The sequence below is a fragment of the Eurosta solidaginis genome, chromosome 3 (assembly GCF_040869045.1).
Source record: "Eurosta solidaginis isolate ZX-2024a chromosome 3, ASM4086904v1, whole genome shotgun sequence".
In the NCBI taxonomy this organism is placed as follows: Eukaryota; Metazoa; Arthropoda; class Insecta; order Diptera; family Tephritidae; genus Eurosta; species Eurosta solidaginis.
The window spans coordinates 59747295-59767353 of NC_090321.1; the positions used below are offsets into that span (position 1 = coordinate 59747295).

Genomic DNA, 20059 nt, shown 5'->3' on the forward strand with positions numbered 1-20059 from the left:
TTCCAAATATGTAATACTTGCTTCAAATAATTTCGGAGATCAGGCTTATTAAAATATTTTCCTAACAGTGGGTGTGTCATCGCCCAATTTTCGAAAATTCGCTACAGATTAATATAAAAGGTACTTATGCTCAAATATAAAGAGTTTGAGCCAAACAAAAACAAGTAAGGAAGGCTAAGTTCGGGTGTAACCGAACATTACATACTCAGCTGAGAGCTTTGGAGACAAAATAAGGGAAAATCACCATGTAGGAAAATTAACCTAGGGTAACCCTGGAATGTGTTTGAATGACATGGGTATCAAATGGAAGGTATTAAAGAGTGTTTTAAAAGGGAATGGGCCATAGTTCTATAGGTGGACGCCATTTAGGGATATTGCCATAAAGGTGGACCAGGGGTGACTCTAGAATGTGTTTGTACGATATGGGTATCATATGAAAGGTGTTAATGAGTATTTTGAAAGGGAGTGGGCCTTAGTTCTATGGGTGGACGCCTTTTCGAGATATCGCCATAAAGGTGGACCAGGGTGATTCTAGAATGCGTTTGTACGATATGGATATCAAATTAAAGGTATTAATGAGGGTTTTAAAAAAGAGTGGCCCTCAGTTGTATATGTAAAGGCGTTTTCGAGATATCGACCAAAATGTGGACCAGGGTGACCCAGAACATCATCTGTCGGGTATCGCTAATTTATTTATATATGTAATATCACTAACAGTATTCCTGCCAAGATTCCAAGGGCTTTTGATTTCGCCCTGCAAAACTTTTTCATTTTCCTCTACTTAATATGGTAGGTGTCACACCCATTTTACAAAGTTTTTTCTAAAGTTATATTTTGCTTCAATAAACCAATCCAATTACCATGTTTCATCCCTTTTTTCATATTTGGTATAGAATTATGGCATTTTTTTAATTTTTCGTAATTTTCGATATCGAAAAAGTGGGCGTGGTCATAGTCGGATTTCGGCCATTTTTTATACCAAGATAAAGTGAGTTCAGATAAGGACGTGAACTAATTTTAGTAAAGATATATCGGTTTTTGCTCAAGTTATCGTGTTAACGGCCGAACGGAAGGACACGGTCGACTGTGTATAAAAACTGGGCGTGGCTTCAACCGATTTCGCCCATTTTCACAGAAAACAGTTATCGTCATAGAGTCTATGCCCCTACTAAATTTCACAAAGATTGGTAAATTTTTGTTCGACTTATGGCATTAAAAGTATTCTAGACAAATTAAATGAAAAAGGGCGGAGCCACGCCCATTTTGAAATTTTCTTTTATTTTTGTATTTTGTTGCACCATATCATTACTGGAGTTGAATGTTGACATAATTTACTTATATACTGTAAAGATATTAAATTTTTTGTTAAAATTTGACTTAAAAAAAATTTTTTTTTAAAAGTGGGCATGTTCGTCATCCGATTTTGCTAATTTTTAATTAGCTGTTGTTGTACTAGCAGTGCTTCGCCGCACCTAATAGGTGCGACCGATCACAAACTGTTATCAATATCCTCTAACGAGAGTCCAAGGAATCTTGCTGTTTCAACAGGGGTGCATCATAATGAGAGGGGTGTTAGAGGCGTTGGTTTCACATTACAATTAAAGAGATGGTTGGTGTCATGTGCGGACACATAGCAAGCGGGGCATACATTTTGTATGTCGGGGTTGATTCTGAATAGGTAAGAGTTTAGCCTGTTACAGTATCCAGAACGAAGTTAAGCTAGAGTGACTCGCGTTTCCCTGGGGAGTATGCGTTCCTCTTCCGCAAGTTTTGGGTACTGTTCTTTGAGTACTAGATTCACCTGGAAATTTCTGGCACAAAGGTCCGACGCCTGTTTGTGGAGTTCACTGAGGACCTGCTTTTGTTTTTTTGCTTTATACGTCTGAGTTCTCAGGTGCCGTATTTCCTCCTAATGCTTACGGAGATGACACCTTAAACCCCTAGGCAGTGTTGGCTCATCAATCAGATGTCTGTTGGGATGCCCAGGTTTCTGGGTATTCAACAAGAACTGTTTGGATAGCATCTCATTTCTCTCCCTGATGGGGAGTATTCTCGCCTTATTATGTAGATGGTGTTCTGGGGACATAAGAAGACAGCCCGTGGCGGTTCTGAGAGCAGTATTTCAGTGTAACCGCATTTAATTTTTATTTATCTCACATATAGTAATAGGAGTGACGTTCCTACCAAATTTCATCATGATATCTTCAACGACTGCCAAATTACAGCTTACAAAGCTGTTAAATTACCTTCTTTTAAAAGTGGGCGGTGCCACGCCCATTGTTCAAAATTTTACTAATTTTTTATTTTGCGTCATAAGGCGAACCACCTACCAAGTTTCATCGCTTTATCCGTCTTTGGTAATGAATTATCGCACTTTTTCGGTTTCTCGAAATTTTCGATATCAAAAAAAAAAGGTAAAAATAGCTAAACTGTAGAACTCATTTTGCTGGGTGCAGGGTGTTGAAAAAAACTTAGTTTCGTTGAGGGCACTGCATATACCAGCGGTTGGCAACGCTGCATATCATTTGTCAAAAAACATATGTTTTGCAAATATGAGTGCTGAAATGTTGTCAAATAGTGGTGGGTAATGACACTATTTTTTGAGTGTTAACACAGTAGCACAGGCACACTTTGCTGTGTTAACACATTGTGTTGACACAATTGTGTTATAACTGATTATCGAAAGTCGATGAGTGTTGGCACAATATCAGAGCACAGTACTGTGTTACTTACCTCTAACGCCACGTTTGACGCCATTTAGAAAAGTAAATCATGGCAACATTTATCTTCTTTCATTTAGGCTCCACTAGTACACAATGGTAATACCAACTGGCCAGAACCATGTGTAGCAGCTTGCTATTTGTATTTAACTATGTGCTTTGTAAGCTGGTTTTTTCATGGCACCACGCCAGGTTATATTCAAATTGTCTTAAGTTGTTAATTATCCATTTAATTATTATAATTATTTTTCATATTCACTCGTCATGTGTACATGACTGTACATTAAAATATGAGGATATTTTCTATCCCGTTATTTGTCCCGGTGCAGTTGTATGCATTTTCGTCATTTATATATAAGGTAATCACTACCCCGTTACATGTTCCGTTTGTTGCACTTGATGATAGTATCATAAAGTAATGTATGTATATGTGTAAAACGAAAGTTTTACTTGTGTTTTAATTTCTTTTAATTTTAATTTTAAATTTGTTTATATATTTGATATATTTATTAACACTTCAATGTTAAATTTGATTATGCACGATAGCAATTATATGTAAGTTTTTGCACAAAGTGCATGTTTTATTTTAAAGTTTTTTATGATTTTTGCCCGATAGCAAATGATTGTCATTTTTTGCACAATTTGCATATTTTTACGATACAGCGCACAATTCGTAAGTATTTTTAATTAATTTTTGTCATTTCGACTCCCGCACTATCCGCCATTTTATTCTCAAACCGCATGAGTAAAGCCCCTTAATAACACGCGGTTGAGTTGTGGGGAAAACCGAACTTGACGCGACGACGTCAGAAAACGAAGTCTGCACAGGCAAGATTATGAGTACAATCAACACACAAACACAATGGACTATGTATGTATGAATGTGTACTTACGATCTGAGTGTCATTCCCTGTGCTATAGAAACAGTCAGCTTTGTGCCATCCAGTGTGCCACTGTGTTATAAATTAATCGATGTGTGCGTGTGCGTGCCGCACATTACTGAGTGTTAACACAATAACACAGCACAGTGCTGTGTTACTCAGCCTTATTGTCAAATGCCAATCATCTGTTGGATGGAATTCTTCCATTTCGTTTTATATTTTCTAGTTGTGCCGGCCGCATTGTCAACCTAAAATTAAATTTATTAAGAACTACTCAAACCAGCAGATAATTTTGTATAAGTCCGGTAGTTAAAATGTCCGAAGTAAAGGGTTTGACTAACGAGGAGGCGGCAGAATTATGCAAGCCAGCTGCTGACTTTACAAAGGTAAGGTGGCCACGATTGCGTTAGTCGTCACACTCAACATTTGAAATTGAATAAATTGGATATTTACATACATATGTGCATATGTTCGTATGTCTATAAATATATATATCTATGAGATTTCAAGTGTATACTTTAATACTACACTGTACATAAATTTTGAGTTTTTAAATGTGTATCAAACTTTCAGGACTTCCACTTTCAACAAACTATGTATCGCATTAAAGATCCACGCAAATCGCTGCCTTTTTACACCGGTGTCCTTGGCATGACATTGCTCGTTAAACTAGATTTTCCAGAAGCCAAATTTTCGCTATATTTTATGGGGTTAGTAAGTAGGTGCCCTTGTGCACTTTGTTATCTTTATTTGCAATTAATTTAGAGTACTTTCGATGAAGTAGATAATGTTTGTTTTTAGTAAATATCGCAAAAATCGCGTTTGCATCACCACTTCATGAAATATATACACTTACAAAAGTATTTTGCATCCGATTTTTTTTGCAAATTTCAGCAAGTTTTCCTTAAGTTAAATTATTTTCGCAATTTTTTTATGAAAAAAATGTTAATATATAATAGAGGAAATATAGGCTAAAGTTCAAAGTTTTACTGAAAATTCAGGATAAATTCGGCAAATTTTCATCAAAGTTTTGAACTTTTCCCCAAGAATTTTCAGAATTTTTCTGAGTATGCAGTTTTGTAGCTCATTCAATTCTAGTATAATGTACTAATCTTAATCCGCTAAAGAGACTTCCCGATTTTTGGCCATTTTTTTCCTAGCGGACCTTAATTTTTTTCCCCATATAAAAGACAAATCCGTTCTAAAGTTTATATGGGAATAAGTACGAAGGTCCGCTAGGAAAAAAATGGCCAAAAATCGGGAAGTCACTTTAGCGGATTAAGATTAGCACATTATTATACTAGAATTGAATGAGCTACAAAACTGCATACTCAGAAAAATTCTGAAAATTCTTGGGGAAAAGTTAAGAACTTTAATGAAAAATTGCAGAGTTTTCCTGAATTTTCAGTAAAACTTTGAACTTTAGCCTATATTTCCTCTATTATATATTAACATTTTTTTCGTAAAAAAATTGCGAAAATAATTTAACTTAAGGAAAACTTGCTGAAATTTGCAAAAAATCGGATGCAAAATACTTTTGTGAGTAAGTGTATACATATATATGACAATAATTGATGTATGTTTTTTTTTTAAATCTTACAGTTATGAAAATCCTGAAGATGTGCCAAAAGATCCACAGGAGCGTAAAAGTTGGGCTATGAGCCGTAAGGCAACTGTTGAATTGACACAGTGAGTGTAGCTAGTATATTGTCTGAGTATAAAGATGGATTATACATATATATTTTCAATAATGTAATATTTTCAGCAACTGGGGCACAGAAAATGACGAGAGCCAATCGTATCACAACGGCAATTCAGATCCTCGTGGTTTTGGACATATAGGTATAATGGTACCTGATGTTTATGCAGCTTGCAAACGGTGAGTAGTGAGAGCACTTTGTTCTGCCCTACATTTGAAAAGTGGGCCACCTGATATACAATGATTGAGGAAAGAATCATCGAATAGACTACTACTTTTACTTCCATTTCTCCTTCCTGTTCTCCCTTGTCATTCTACTTCTTACTCCCACTCTCTCCGCCTCTCCCACCTAAATTACCTAATATATGAAATTTATATACCAAATATTGCCCTGCTAGACAGAGCTGACGGGAACTCCAACACATTAACAGAATTTTTGACATCACTAATACACTCACATACATTTTTCCTTTTATTCGTATGGAAAACCATGGTATGTATGTGCATGCATACACGTATACAGAATGTTTACATCAGGTTTGTCATGTCGCTTCTAACAACCTGATAGAAACTTTGCTTTACGCTGTGATGTAAATTTCCATCAGCCATATCTGTGAATTAATGCTTCAAATGACTGGTAACTGTCTAGCAGGGTGGATACTAGGGCTGGGACTATCCGGATATCCGTTGACACGGATAAAATCCGGACGGCATGGATCTCCGGTTAATATTCGTTTGTGAAACTATCCGGATATCCGGATTTATGAAGATCCTATTAACAACTGTATATATATATATATATATTTTAGCGCAGATTCAGAGAGAAAAGCTGCGTCCATACCATTCTCTTGAAGATGGAAAACCCGATAGTGGCTCCATAGACTTGAGGATCGACACATTTGTTTTGTAGCGTTTTTTTCACAATATAAACAAATGGCACTGTTCTTATTTTCACTTCTTTGGAACTGATCCCAAACCTTGCTGACCATTTTAATAATCTACAAACATATTTTGTGAATAATTTTTCGCTGTTTGTTTCCTTCAATTCTGATATGCAGATTAGACTGTGTCGATTTATTAACCGATATGGCGCCATCGATTTTTCGATAGGATTTGGGCTCAGGGAAAAAAAGTTCCACTACGCACACCCAAAAAAATAATTCGCGAGCCTGCGAAATTTAATTTTTTTGACTTTTTTTCGACTTATTTTTAAAGTTTTTTTCATGACACTAAAAAATTTTCACTTGATTGTAAAATTTTCATGTCCGACTCGAAAATGTCTTCTAAAAACGTTGGCGATAACAGTTTTTGAAAAAAAAACCCAAATCGGATCGGATAAATGCCAAATACTGCTAAAAATAACCGTTTTATAAAAATACTAGCATACCCGGCAGACGTTGTTCTGCCCTAAATTTGGTCTATCTGCATACATTTTAATAAGCTTTTTCCGTCTAACTCTGCCATTACCCCTCTACACTTTTTCCTAATCTTTTTATTCACTCCTCCCTCCGTCTTTTTCGCTTCATCTATCTCCATCTTCGTCTCATTCTATCTCTTTCTCAGTCTCCTTCTCTCTTTTCTCTTCTCTCAATTTTTTCTCATTCTTCTTCATCTCTTATTGCCAGTCCCAGTCCCACTCCGAGTCTCAGTCTCAGTCCCAGTCCTAGTCCTAATCCCAATCTCAGTTCGTCGCTGGTATACTTCCCGGAAAAAAGCATCGTAAATACTACTATAGGCAAATTTATATACGAAATTTCAGGCAAATCGAACAGGAGCAGCACTGCTTCAACAACAACAACAATAACCGATGCCGGATTCATTTCACAGGTTGATGCGGATTAATCGGCTAAAACGTGGGAGTTCGCCGATACCGATTAATGATAGTCGATTACAAAAGAAAATTACAAAAAAATATTTTTAATCTCAGAAGTTTCGAAACAATTTTGTAATTTGAAGGTATTTTACATCTCTCAACGATAATTTCTGGCATGTTTGCTTAGTACATATTTTCAAAAACTTTATGAGCATGCACGTTGAGAATGCAGTCAATTTTAGTCTAGTGAAGTAAAAGGAATAAGTTAGATGTGTGATTTTATTTTTAATTTTTCTGCAAGCTGTAGATTCGGAATTAAGATTGAAAAAGATATTTAAACACGAATATCGAATTAACATCAAACAATGTAAGAAACACATTTGATGAGAAAGAATCTGCTAAAAAGGCCAACGCCGATAACAATTTTTAGAGCCGATACCGGCCGATGCCGATTAATCCGTCAGACTCTACCCGACATACCTAATACATTAGACACTGTTGACATACAAAGTAGTTTTGTTGATGGAACTCTTACTTGACAAAGAGAGGGTGACGAGGAAAGGCAACAGGTACCGAGTCGCTGGTGATCGGAAACACACTTAAGCTCTAGTCACTTTAACTGTATTTAAACTTTCACTGAAAACCGGGCCATAGGAAAACTAATTGAAAAAGCTTTTTTTTAACAAGGTGCTAAAAGTAAGAACTTCGAAAAAATTAATGGTTGTTGTTGTTGTTGTTGTTGTTGTTGTTGTTGTATTAACGAAGGACCTGGGGAGTGATCGATGTTGATGGTCCTTTCCGGATATAGATCCGCTACGCTCCGGTAACAAAGCACCATTCAGGTACTAGCCCGACCATCGCGGGAACGATTTACATCACCACATTAAACCTTCAGGCCATTCCTCCCTCCCCACCCCCTAGTTCCATGACGAGCTTGGGGTCGCCAGAGCCTCGTCTGCTAATGAAACAGGATTCGCCGCGGGTAGGTGAGGTTGACAACTGGGTTGGAGAAGCTATATATTGCGCTGGCAACCCCTTGGGAGGCTTGCGCTACACAACCTCTAGAATCCCAAAATTAATGGTTACATAGCTAAATGAAAAAAATGTGGCTGACCTGGCAATTCGATGCTCTGAATTCAAATCCGCTATCAGAACTAGCCTAGCGAGTCGCGATTCGGTCTTAGCTTCAAAAAATGCGCACTTGCCACTGATTTGTTTTCTGGCTTTTGAGGTTGGGGCCAACTACAACACATGCGACACATTTATTCGCATGCGCTGAATCCGAATCCTTCATCGGAATCGAGCTATCGGGTCGTGGTTCAGCTCTAACCTGTTTTGAGGATATGACCAAGCTGGGACCAACTCTAAAACCGGATTCACTTCATCAAAATGCATGGATGCGCAAACTTTCTTTTTTGTGTGGCTGTAACATTTATGGGCATCATTCTGTATTGCGGACGATAGCTCAGACGAACGAACCGTCTCTAAGTGATTTCGTCTAGCAATGGCATTCATTTGTTTCTTACGTTATGACAAAGAGGAAGGCGAAAGCAATTGTTAAATGAAATGTTGCTATAGAACGTTGCATTCGCAATCGATAATGATACCTTAAATTTCACTGCTACAACAACAAATAATTTAGGAGTAATTACAATAAATAAATAAAATAGACGTGATGTGGAAAAATAGAAATATATTTTTAAGCTTTTCAAGCCTTCTGATATCTCGTGATTCTCAGAACCAAAAAGAAGCAAACTGGATGTGTAAATATATTAAGGAAGCTGGCGACTTTTCGGACGGGTGGCTCTATATTGGTGTGCAAAAATAAATCCCGGGTAGTTTTCTTGAAATGATGCATGATTGGTAGTTCTCGAGCGGACATGAATTGTTATCATTACAGTGTTTACAGTGGCGTATTCAGGGTTTCTTGCGCCCAGGCAAAATATTTTTTTGGCAAGTAATTCTAACGGAGTTTTAGGTTAGATTTCTTTTCTACTGCGAAGTAATATTTTTCAGTCAAATATTTCGATAGAAAGTTGTGTTCCATCGAAATATGTATTATAAAATTCACCCAAGTTCTTACAATTTAACAATTCCTTGTTTAACGAATTGCCAACGTTTAAGAGAAATCCAAATTTAACATTAGAGTCATTTAGTTGTGTAAATCTTGTACGTATTTCTTGTTGGAGACGACAGAGAACACTTTTCATAACGCGAGAAATTTCACATTCTGCGGAGAGACCAACGTCTCTAGCCGATTCTCTTCTTTTTCTATTGCCTCTTTACAGAGAGTGTCTATAATTTCGAATAGTTCAGTCGCTAATGATTTAAGATCATGATACGGTTCTCAAAAATTAATCCACGGATCTTGTAATCTGAGCGGCACACGTTCAGTCCTCCTTAAGATTTCATACTTGAAATGAAATAATGTAATGAAACTAAAATCTATAAATCTTAAATCTTATAAAATAAAGTCGCTAAATGCCATGTATGCACATAACTTCACACAGAATGCTCCGATTTTAAAACGGTTTTTTGCATTTGAAATCTTAGCTACGTGAGATGGTACAGTTAATATAATTTGAAAATATATATTATAGGGGCGTGGCAAATTTCCAAAATTTTGTAAAAAATCATAAAGTTTTTGTTTACACAACTATAACTCATAAACGTATGGAAACTTTGAAATATTTACCTTCGATCTGCATCAAAAAAAAAAATACTTGATTCCTTTCTTATATCAGCCAAATTGTTTAAACAAAAGTAACATTTTTACAAAAAAATGTGTTTGTGTGGTTGTTCGCTGTGAACTGTGCGCGCTAATTGCTTTTGAGTGAGGCATGTTGCGACACATACATACATCCATATATAGCATTCGCTACGTTATTTAACTTCGGGCGTAGGTTTATAGGTATAGGTATGTATGAACATCACTACATAGTATAAAACAAAGTCGCTTTTTCCGTCCCTATGTCCCTTTGAATGCTTAAACCTTTAAAAATACGCAACGGATTTTGATGATTTTTTTTTAATAGATAAAGAGTGATTGAAGAGGAAGGAACGGATGAACATATTTGGCTGAAAATTGGTGGAGGGGTAGCTTAGAACCAGGAGACAGACATAGGATAATTTTTATCCCGTTCTGACAAGGGTCTTGAGATCAAAACGTGGACCTGGGTAATCCTGGGATATGTTTGTACAATATGGGTATCAAATGGAAGCTGTTTATGAGTACTTTGATACGGGGTATATTTCGTACCCGCGGGTAACTAGGGTCTCGAGATATAAACGAAAACGTGGATGCGGGTACCCCTAGAATGTGTTTATAGAATATGGATAACAAATGAAAGCTGTTGATGAGTGCTTTAGTACAGGGTAGTTTTCATACCTATTGGTGACTAGGGTCTCGAGATTGAGGCCAAAACGTGGACCCGGGTATCCCTAGAAAGTATTTATACAATATGGATAACAAATGAAAGCTGTTGATCAGTGCTTTAGTACATGGTAATTTTCATACCTATTTTTGAAGGGTCTCGAGATATATGCCAAGACGTAGATCAGGGTAACACTAGGATGTGTTTTTACATTATGGGTATCAAATTGAAGCTGTTGAAGAGTGCTTTAGTACAGAGTAATTTTTATACCGCTGGGTAACTAGGGTCTCAAGATATAGGCCAAAACCTATACCCGGATACCCCTAGAATGTGTGTGTAATATGGATATCAAATGGAAGCTGCTGCTGAGAGCTTTAAAGTAATTTTCATTGTGATATTCGATTTAGTCGCATCAACCTGGCAAAACTGATAAATATGCATGCGAAGCCGAAATACATGAATTAATAATACCCACATAACTATTTACATACGTCCTATTCGATTTGCCTGGCAATAAGGGATGAAGAAGAATGGGAAAAACTTGAGAGAAGAGAAAAGATGGAAGGAGGAGACTGAGAAAGAAATAGAGTGAGACGAAGATAGAGATAGATGAAGCGAAAAGACGGAGGGAGGAGTGAATAAAAGGATTAAGAAAAAATGAGAGGGGGGAGGGGCAGAGTTAGATAGAAAAAGCTTATTAAAGTGTATGCAGATAGACCAAATTTAGGACAGAACAACGTCTGACGGGTCTGCTAGTTTAGCATATTTTGCAACAGAATTGTAGCTTCGCTTCTGGTGTCACTTGTGGTGTTAGTGTCCTCTGCTAATTGTTCAAAGTGTTATACTACATTCGCTAGCCCATCGACGATAACACTAAACGCTTGTATTCGGGCGCTCCATTGTGTTTCAGATTCACGTTTGACAGTTTTTATTAAAACATATTTTTATAATACCCATCGTAACGTTGAACGTGAGAAAAAAATATATATGTGTAGTGACTACCCAAATCGAACCTTGCAGCAATATGTGCCAACATCATAGAACAGCTGAGTTTTAGCAACTACAGCCAACGTCTAGTTATACTTTGAATTTCAACGCATATATAATTTGGGACTTTCCCTTTTAAGATACGACATTGTTCTTCTTAGTTTTAGTTTAGTTTCAGTTTGAATTTTATTCGAGTTAATAAATATAGAATAATAAACATAATATTCTATAATTGGTGACTCCGACGACAACAGAATAGTACAACCAAATATTTTACGGTCGTTGGCGAAATCGATTCAGCTGTACTGGCACATGCCAGCGACATTATTTCCTCGCCATCCATTGCAAACCAAGTGACGATGTAACAGCAGCCATGTGAGAGTTGGTGGATAGGCTAGATCGTTTAGAGAAGCGGGAGGTAACGTATAAACAGCAACGGATTGGAGCGCCTCGGCAACAAGCACAACCGACTAGCTCACGCAGTGAGGAAACACGGGATACAAACCGCCATATCTGTTAGTATCATTATATTTTCGGCAAGAACGCAACATGGTGTCGGCCACAATGCGCTTTCACACCAAAGCTTTCGGAAAACTAGTCAGCCCTCCGTACAAAGCGGCTATGTTGGAGGAGGATATGAAGCCGCCTTTACATTTGACCGATTTTATATTTGAGACAGAACGTCTTCAATGAAATTTCTCATCGACACGGGCGCCGAAGTTTCGGTGGTACCCAAAGGTCAAGGTGATAGTATGCAACCAAACGCAATGAAACTGGTTGCTGCAAACAATACTACAATTAATACATTCGGCAAACGACAGATAACATTAGATCTCGACCTACGACCGCCATTTAAGTGGTGTTTCATAATCGCCGATGTTGCGCATCCTATAATAGGTGCGGATTTCCTAAGACACTACGACGTGTTGGTGGATTTAGAAAACAAAGCAAAGAATCGATAACGCATACGCATACGCAAACGCAATTGCAAACACAAACCAAGGAATTATTTTCAAACAACCAACATAATTTTTACGAGAACTACGACGGCATTTCGAGACCGTTCGACCAATACAATACAAACGTCACACCATGGTAAACCTGCGGTATTTGTTCCCAAGGATCTACGCTTTTGTAGTCATGCAAGAATCCGTTGAAGCACCTTAAGACGGGCCATATCTGGTTGTTAACAAATACCCCAAGCCATACACCATAATGATTGAGATGAATTAGCAGCAATAACAAAAGCCACAAGTATTGATGCCAGCACATCGGCGGATTTTCTGGAAAGTGGGTGGTGTAGTGACTACCCAAATCGAACCTGCAGCAATATGTGGCAACATCATAGAACAGCTCAGTTTTAGCAACTACAGCCAACGTCTAGTTATACTTTGAATTTCAATATATAATATATAATTTGGGACTTTCCCTTTTAAGATACGACATTGTTCTTCTTAGTTTTAGTTTAGTTTGAGTTTAGTTTTATTTGAGTTAATAAATATAGAATAATAAACATAACATTCTATATATGCTTTCAATTATTCCACAACCTGACGCAGGTGTTCCGGATATATGCATGCCTTTTTTAATATAGAAATTTTTTTTCCAGAAATCAATATTTTCCAGATATCAGTTATAATAAAAATACAAATTATGCATGAAGTTTTGCTTTGCGGACCATTTGGCGCTCCCCTGTGAGTAGCGCCCGGGGCAAGATGCCCCCTTGCCCCCACTACGCCACTGAGTGTGAAGCATCTTCTTTCGATGTAGCAATGAATTTCACCATTCTAATCTTAACTTAACCTATCTGTTTTAGACATAAAACTTAAGTCCGTTGAAATATAATATTTATAAAGTATTAAAATTCATTAATCTCAATAATCGAAATTAATTAAGCCCAATTTTTTTATTTTCAGTTTTGAAGAACTTGGTGTTGATTTTGTAAAGAAACCCGATGACGGTCGCATGAAGGGCTTGGCTTTTATTAAGGATCCTGATGGTTATTGGATTGAGATTTTTAATGCACACACTGTGTGATAAAGGAAATTTAATGAATTTGTAAATAAGTAATATCGATGTGTATTTTACATTATATAAGAAAGATTAACTTTGTTAACAAAATTTTGCTGAGAATTATAAAATCTCTTGTTATTAGTCTAATCATTATAAAGTTTGATTATAAAATTTGAAAATAAAATGTATTGTAAATATAGATTTGTACGTACTCATTCTACACATGGAAATGATATGTTGCGGCAGAACAGTACATAATGTAGCCGTTTGATGTGACAAAACGTCGGCTAGCTTGTAATACAGAACCTAAAAACTCTTTTGTCAACTCACTTCCAAAATATCGCGGTGTACCTACATGCCTTTCCCGGCTTAACCCTGATATACTTACTCTTAACGCGGAATCAGCCTGCTTTATATCACGTATAAGGTTTTATCTAGCGTACTGTGTGAAAGACTTAAGCTCATAATCAAAAAACTGATTGGACCTTATCAGTGAGGCTTCAGACCTTTTAAATCTATTATCGACCAGATCTTCACGCCACATCCTGGAGAATAGAGAATCAACACTCACCAACTTTTCGTTGACTTCAAAGCGGCCTTTGAGTGCGAAAAGAACCTGCTTTTATGCTGCTATGTCTGAATTTAAGTTAAATGCAAAGTTAACAAGGCGCTGCCAAATGACGTTGAGCAACACCATCAGCTCTCCGAAATCAAACGAGGCTTCAGAAAAGGCGACTCCCTTTTGTGCGATATCTTTAAAATTACGCTGGATAAAATAATTCTAGCAGCAGAACTAAACCGTGATGGTACAATCTATTATAAGAGCTTACAACTACTGGCGTATGCTGATGATATTGATATTATTGGCGTGAACAAACGTGCTTTGAGTTCTGCCTTCGCTGGATTAGATAAAGAAGCGGAAAATTGGGTCTCGCGGAAAAGACGAAGTACTTGCTGTCATCCAAGAAATTATAGGGACATACGCGTCTTGGCAGCCACGTCACTGTTGACTGATATGAATTCAATACTGTGGAGGATTTCGTCTATTTAGGAACCAGTATTAACAGTAAAAACGTCAGCTTAACGGAGAATAACTCTTACCAACAAGTGCTAGTTTGGACTGAGTAGGTAATTGAAAAGTAAAGTCCTCTCTCGACGAAGACACGCTCCATAAGTCGCTCATCATGCCTGTCCTGATGTATGGCTCGAAATCATGGATGGTGTGGCATACTCAGGTGGAGGAAGACTTGACCTCCCTTGGTGCTCCCAACTGACGTCAGTTATCACCAAATAAACATTTGCTTAAAGAGGCCCATCCTCCCAAGAACTTAAGACGTGATCTCTGCAAGCACTATGAAGAAATCCGACGCTTAAAATTTCAGCCGTATGAAAAAGATGAGCATGATAGGAGGCAAATACCCTCAACTCGTAGTTGAGGAAAGCATTCTCCCCAGAGAAACGCGCACGTGCTGCTGTCGGGGTAGTTTTTAAGGCTTCCGTTGTGCTATCATTGATACTCTGCATACCCTCTCAAGTTTTTTGGTATACGAACTTTTTTTTGTGGCTGTGCACCAAAGAAGAACTCTATAGTAAAGTAGGCGTTTGACAATTGCCGTAAATATCCAATGAGAGAGTTTGGGCGATATGCCCCACGTGCATCCTAGCATCTTCTTGCATGCATAGAGTGCCGTGGAGGCTTTCTTCGCTCTCTCTTCCACATGGAGTTTACACGACAACTTACTATCTTTATAACTCTTAGATACTTTGTCGTATATTTTTCTTGCAGGGTTACCCCTCCAAGCTTGGGCTTAGTCCAATTAAGGACCTTATACTTCCTAGTAAATAATACTAGATCAGTTTTTTCCGCGTTGGTCGTTAACCCGACTCCAGATGCCCAGGCATGTGCATACCGAAGTGCACAGTAAGTTTGACTGGTCCTCCGACGAACGCCTAAGCAATTGGTTTATAACCAGCGTTCACGGCATTGGTGATAAAACCCCACCCTGTGGCATTCTCTCTAAGGTTTTGTAGACAAATACAATCAAAAAGAGAAAAAATAAAAGTATCTAAACAGGGTCAAACCTCGACTGTGGTTTGACAGGTCTTCCGTGTGTGTTTCCAAGAAAAGCTTCTGTGGGTGCCACCAATTTGTGCGGAATCTCCTCGTTGCGAAATAATAGCCGTATTACTAATCACATACACTTTTCTCAAACTGGCTTTCTATTTTCAGGATACTGGCTCTCTCAGCGGTTTCCTTTATCTGATATAGTTGCAAGTTGAATCCGTTGGTCCTTGTGTGATATCTATACGTAATTTTCATCAGTAATGATGGTGTAAAGTCACACCAATTTTCGCTGCTTACTGACCCCGACAATCCCAACTTAATGAAGGTCTTCCTGTTGTTGTTGTGACGATAAAAGCACTTCCCGATGGTTTTTGTGGGTGTTATCGATGTTGATGTTTCTTTGCAGGATATAGATCTGCTACATTCCGGTAACAAGCACCGTTATGGTACTAGCCCGACCATCTCGGTAACAATTTAATATAACCACATTGAATCTTCTGGGCCAATAGCCTACCCCACCACCTAGTTCCATGAAGAAACATTATTCGCCGCGGGTAGAGGAGGCTGAAAATTGAGTTGGAGAAGCTATAGCCCCTTAAAAGGGCTAAGCTACACAAACTTTTGAAAGATTTGCGTATTTTAATCGCCTCTTACGACAGGCATATTCGCGCGGGCGTACTGTTGTTGTTGTTGTAGCGATAAGGTTGCTCCCCGAAAGCTTTGGGGAGTGTTATCGATGTGATGGTCCTTTGCCGGATACAGATCCGGTACGCTCCGGTACCACAGCACAATTAAGGTGCTAGCCCCACCATCTCGGGAACGATTTATGTGGCCACATTAAACCTTCAGGCGCGGGCGTACTCTCAGCTCTCTATCCGTCTGCTGTGATATACGTGTGTTCATGGGAATACTTTCACGGCCTACCCAGTGAAGTCTTTGGGCTTTTATTCGGTATAATTTGTGATCAGTAGTAACTATAAATTTTTCGAGAGACGCATTTGTTACACAGAAAGCGCTTTATATCCTCCGGAGAACTTTTCTCTCGTACTTATTAAGCTTAGTATTTGTTCGACATGAGTGGACTTAAGGAGTCATTTCCGTAAGCATTATGAGGAAATACGGCACCTTAGAAGTCACCCGTATGAAGCCAAAAAACATAAGCAAGTCCTCAGTGAACTCCTCAAACAGGCGTCGGAAATTTATGCCAGGAATTGCCCGGTTAATCCAGTATTCAAAGAACAGTACCCAAAACTTGCGGAAGAGGAACGCACACTCCCCAGGGAAACGCGAGTCACTCTCGCTCAACTTCGATCTGGATACTGTAACAGGTTAAACTCTTACCTATCCAGAATCAACCCCGACATACAAAAAGTATGCCCTGCTTGCAATGTGTCCCCACATGACACCAGCCATCTCTTCAATTGTAATGTGGAACCAACGCCTCTAACACCCCATCTCATTATGGTGCACCCCTGTTGAAAGAGCAAGTTTCCTTGGACTCCCGTTATAGGATATTGATGACAACTTGTGATCGGTGGCACCTATTGGATGGGGCGAATCACTGCTACAACAATAACAACATGATTCCCTCTTTGTTGACAGCCAGTTACTCACCTTGCCCACTTTCATCTTACCCGTCCATCGTGTCTCCTGTAGAGCGGTGATATTAGTCTTTGCCTTCTCTAGAACAACAAGCAGCCTGTTATTGCGACTGACCCCAATTTGCCGTCTCTTATTATGTCTAATTTCAATTTCACAAACTAATTATTGCATTCATAAAAATTACTGACTGAAATCAAAGCGTTTACATAGCCTATGTACTTTATACATGCATATTACTCTTTATTTACTTGTTTATTTAATAAGTTTACTTTACCTATTCACCTGCTATAGTTTTACCTGCAACTATATAACGAGTATTGACATTCGACTGGCTTTTGCTGTGTGGGCTTAAGAGAACATTTTAGATTGAAATCTATAATTTATTTGCAAACTTTGTTGTTAAGTTGACAACTTTATTACTTTCAGCATTTAACCTACGACGAACCCAAATATTTACGCTGAATTATATACAGTTAGTAGCAGTTATAGTGGGATTTTAGGAGGCTCCTAAAATCCAAATCACTTACCCGTATTGGCCCCGTTATCACTATACACTATCCAACCCTTGCAAAAGAAGAAAGCATCCTACCAAGGGAGACACGAGTCACTGTGGCCCAACTACGTTCTGGATACTGTAACAAGTTAAATACTTACTTGTCCCTAGTCCACCCCGCCATACATAATGTAACGAATTTTGGGAAGTTCCGCTTATTTCAAACCTTCTGCTGACGTTCGAATCTCTAAACTGTTGTATAAATAAATAAAAAAAATAAATGTAAGGCGCGATAACCTCCGAAAAGATCAAAGGCCGAGCTTCTCTTCCAATTTGCGTCGTGCTCCTCTTGATTTTCCCTACAAATTGGCCGGACGGGACCTACATGTTTTATGCCGACTCCGAACGGCATCTGCAAGGCAGATGAGTTTTCAGTGAAAGCTTTTCATGGCAGAAATATACCCGGAGCGCTTGCCAAATACTGCCGAGGGGCGACCCCGCTTAGAAAAATTTTCTTCTAATTGAAAAACCTTATTTCTAAAATTTTGATGTTGCTTTGCCCGGGGTGTGAACCCAGGGCATACGGTGTACGCTACCATCACACCACGGGGGCCGCACGGTTGAATAAATAACTCCAATATTTAATAATGCAAAATGATCTTTATTAGACTACTTTGAGAGTACTTCACAATAACACTTATACCTCACAACCAATAGCGTGCTTAAATCAAAAGTGATTAGTCATGCCTCAGCTTGCCCTGCTTTTATACTCTCGGTTTCCTCGTTCACCCATTTCTCCTAAGGTGTAGTAATTTCGCGAACTTCATGCTTGGTTACCATCTATATCCATATGCATATATTTGTAGTTTATAGCCTCTCGCATAGTCATATGCGTGTGTATATGTGAATACTACTTCGGTTGATGATTACATGTGTTTCTGAGTATCTCTTCGTTGCCTTGTATATATGTATGTGTGTAAATGATGATTGATTTGTTTAGAGTGGCAGCTTGCTTTATTGTTGTTGTGCCTTTATTTACTTAGTATCAGCTTAGTGATGCTAATATTCGTCACAATAATGTATGTCTTGCATACGAATTGTTCTAAAATGACACAACCATCTTTTCAATTGTAATGTGGAATCTACGCCTCTAACAGCAACATGCCTATGGCCCAAACCTGTTGAAATTGCTAGTTTCCTTGGACTACTGTTAGAGGACTTTGAGACGTTGCACCTATATGTCCGTCTCGACTAGAACTTTTTAGCAGGCAATATAGCTACATACACTTAGCTGTGCAGTGACGCAAGTACGAATAGCGACACAAAGAAAGCTTGCTGTCAAGAAGTTGCTCATAAACAAACAGACGATGATTACTCCACTCTGCCCCCATACGTGCTTACTGAGAGCAACCAACGATGTAATCGCATAATTAGAGCACATTTATCACTCACATCATACCACCGCTACGGGTGTTATAAGACTCCAGCGAGCCGGGAAAAAAACCCATTTACCCGAAGCGTAATTTCACGTCCCTGCTAAAATGGAGCCTACTGACGCGAAGTGCCCTAATAAATGCGACGTAAATTCGGCCTCTTCTGGATTCGATGAAAAGTGAAAAAGTGGATCTTACGGTGAAAGAAAATAGCACGAAGTAGATAATTGATGCCACCAATAGAAGAATCAGCACAATTGGGTATTGTCAGTCGTGTTACTGTTGTAGAATATTAATTCGAAATCCTGAAGGTATTCGTCAACGGCGAACCAGCATCAACAGAGAAAGCAATGTAATTCCAGAAATCGAATGTAGAATCACTTTTGCTATCGACTGAGAAAGCAATTGAAAAGTCAAGGCTACTCTCGGCAAACCAAAATCACGCTTTATATGTTCGTCATTATGTCGACTGCTGAGTGGAATATCATCCTATTTCGGCTGCCGTTGGGAAAACACCCTTTCTCAGAAAACTTTTGCATAACGCCTATCTTCAAAAATTGTTTCAGACGCCTTATCTCAGAATTCGGTTGAAGAACGCCCTATCTCAGAATTTTGTAACGCAGCGGATATAGAATGATATTTCACTCAGCAATCCACATCTAGTTGTCCTAATGTTGGTTTGGAATCGTTGACGGTATCTAGAGAGGATGGAATGGTCCCTGGAGAATAAAAGCCGAAAGGCTTCGCTAGCTTGATCTTGTCATAGGAATGGATAAAGGCGCTCCGGACCCATAAGAATTTAGCAACAGAATATGAAAGTTACCTCCAATGAAGACTTGATCTCCCTTGGTGCTCCCAATTTACGTCAGCTATCTTGAAACAGGGATAACCGATGTCAGTTGCCACTTAAACATCAATTAATGATGATATCTTCTTTATAAAATGCTCGTGTCACAGTGTTTGTGGTTGAACACCTTCG

General features: G+C 38.4%; 1 protein-coding gene across 2 annotated transcripts; it reads left to right on the top strand.

Moving 5' to 3' along the window:
- Window positions 1–3772: 3772 nt before the first annotated feature.
- On the top strand, window positions 3773–13686 carry Glo1 (Glyoxalase 1). Of its 2 annotated transcripts, XR_010951467.1 has the most exons (7): window positions 3773–3987; window positions 4175–4311; window positions 5204–5290; window positions 5367–5480; window positions 7060–7184; window positions 7233–7256; window positions 13391–13503. XR_010951467.1 is itself a non-coding variant. In XM_067777485.1 (5 exons), the coding sequence occupies exons 1-5, from the start codon at window positions 3916–3918 to the stop codon at window positions 13509–13511; spliced, it is 531 nt and encodes a 176-aa protein (XP_067633586.1). In that variant the 5' UTR covers window positions 3777–3915; the 3' UTR covers window positions 13512–13686. The 2 variants fall into 2 exon arrangements, 1 of the variants encoding a protein (XP_067633586.1); XM_067777485.1 differs by lacking the exons at window positions 7060–7184; window positions 7233–7256 and having other exon boundaries at window positions 3777–3987; window positions 13391–13686.
- The last annotated feature ends 6373 nt before the right edge of the window (window positions 13687–20059 follow it).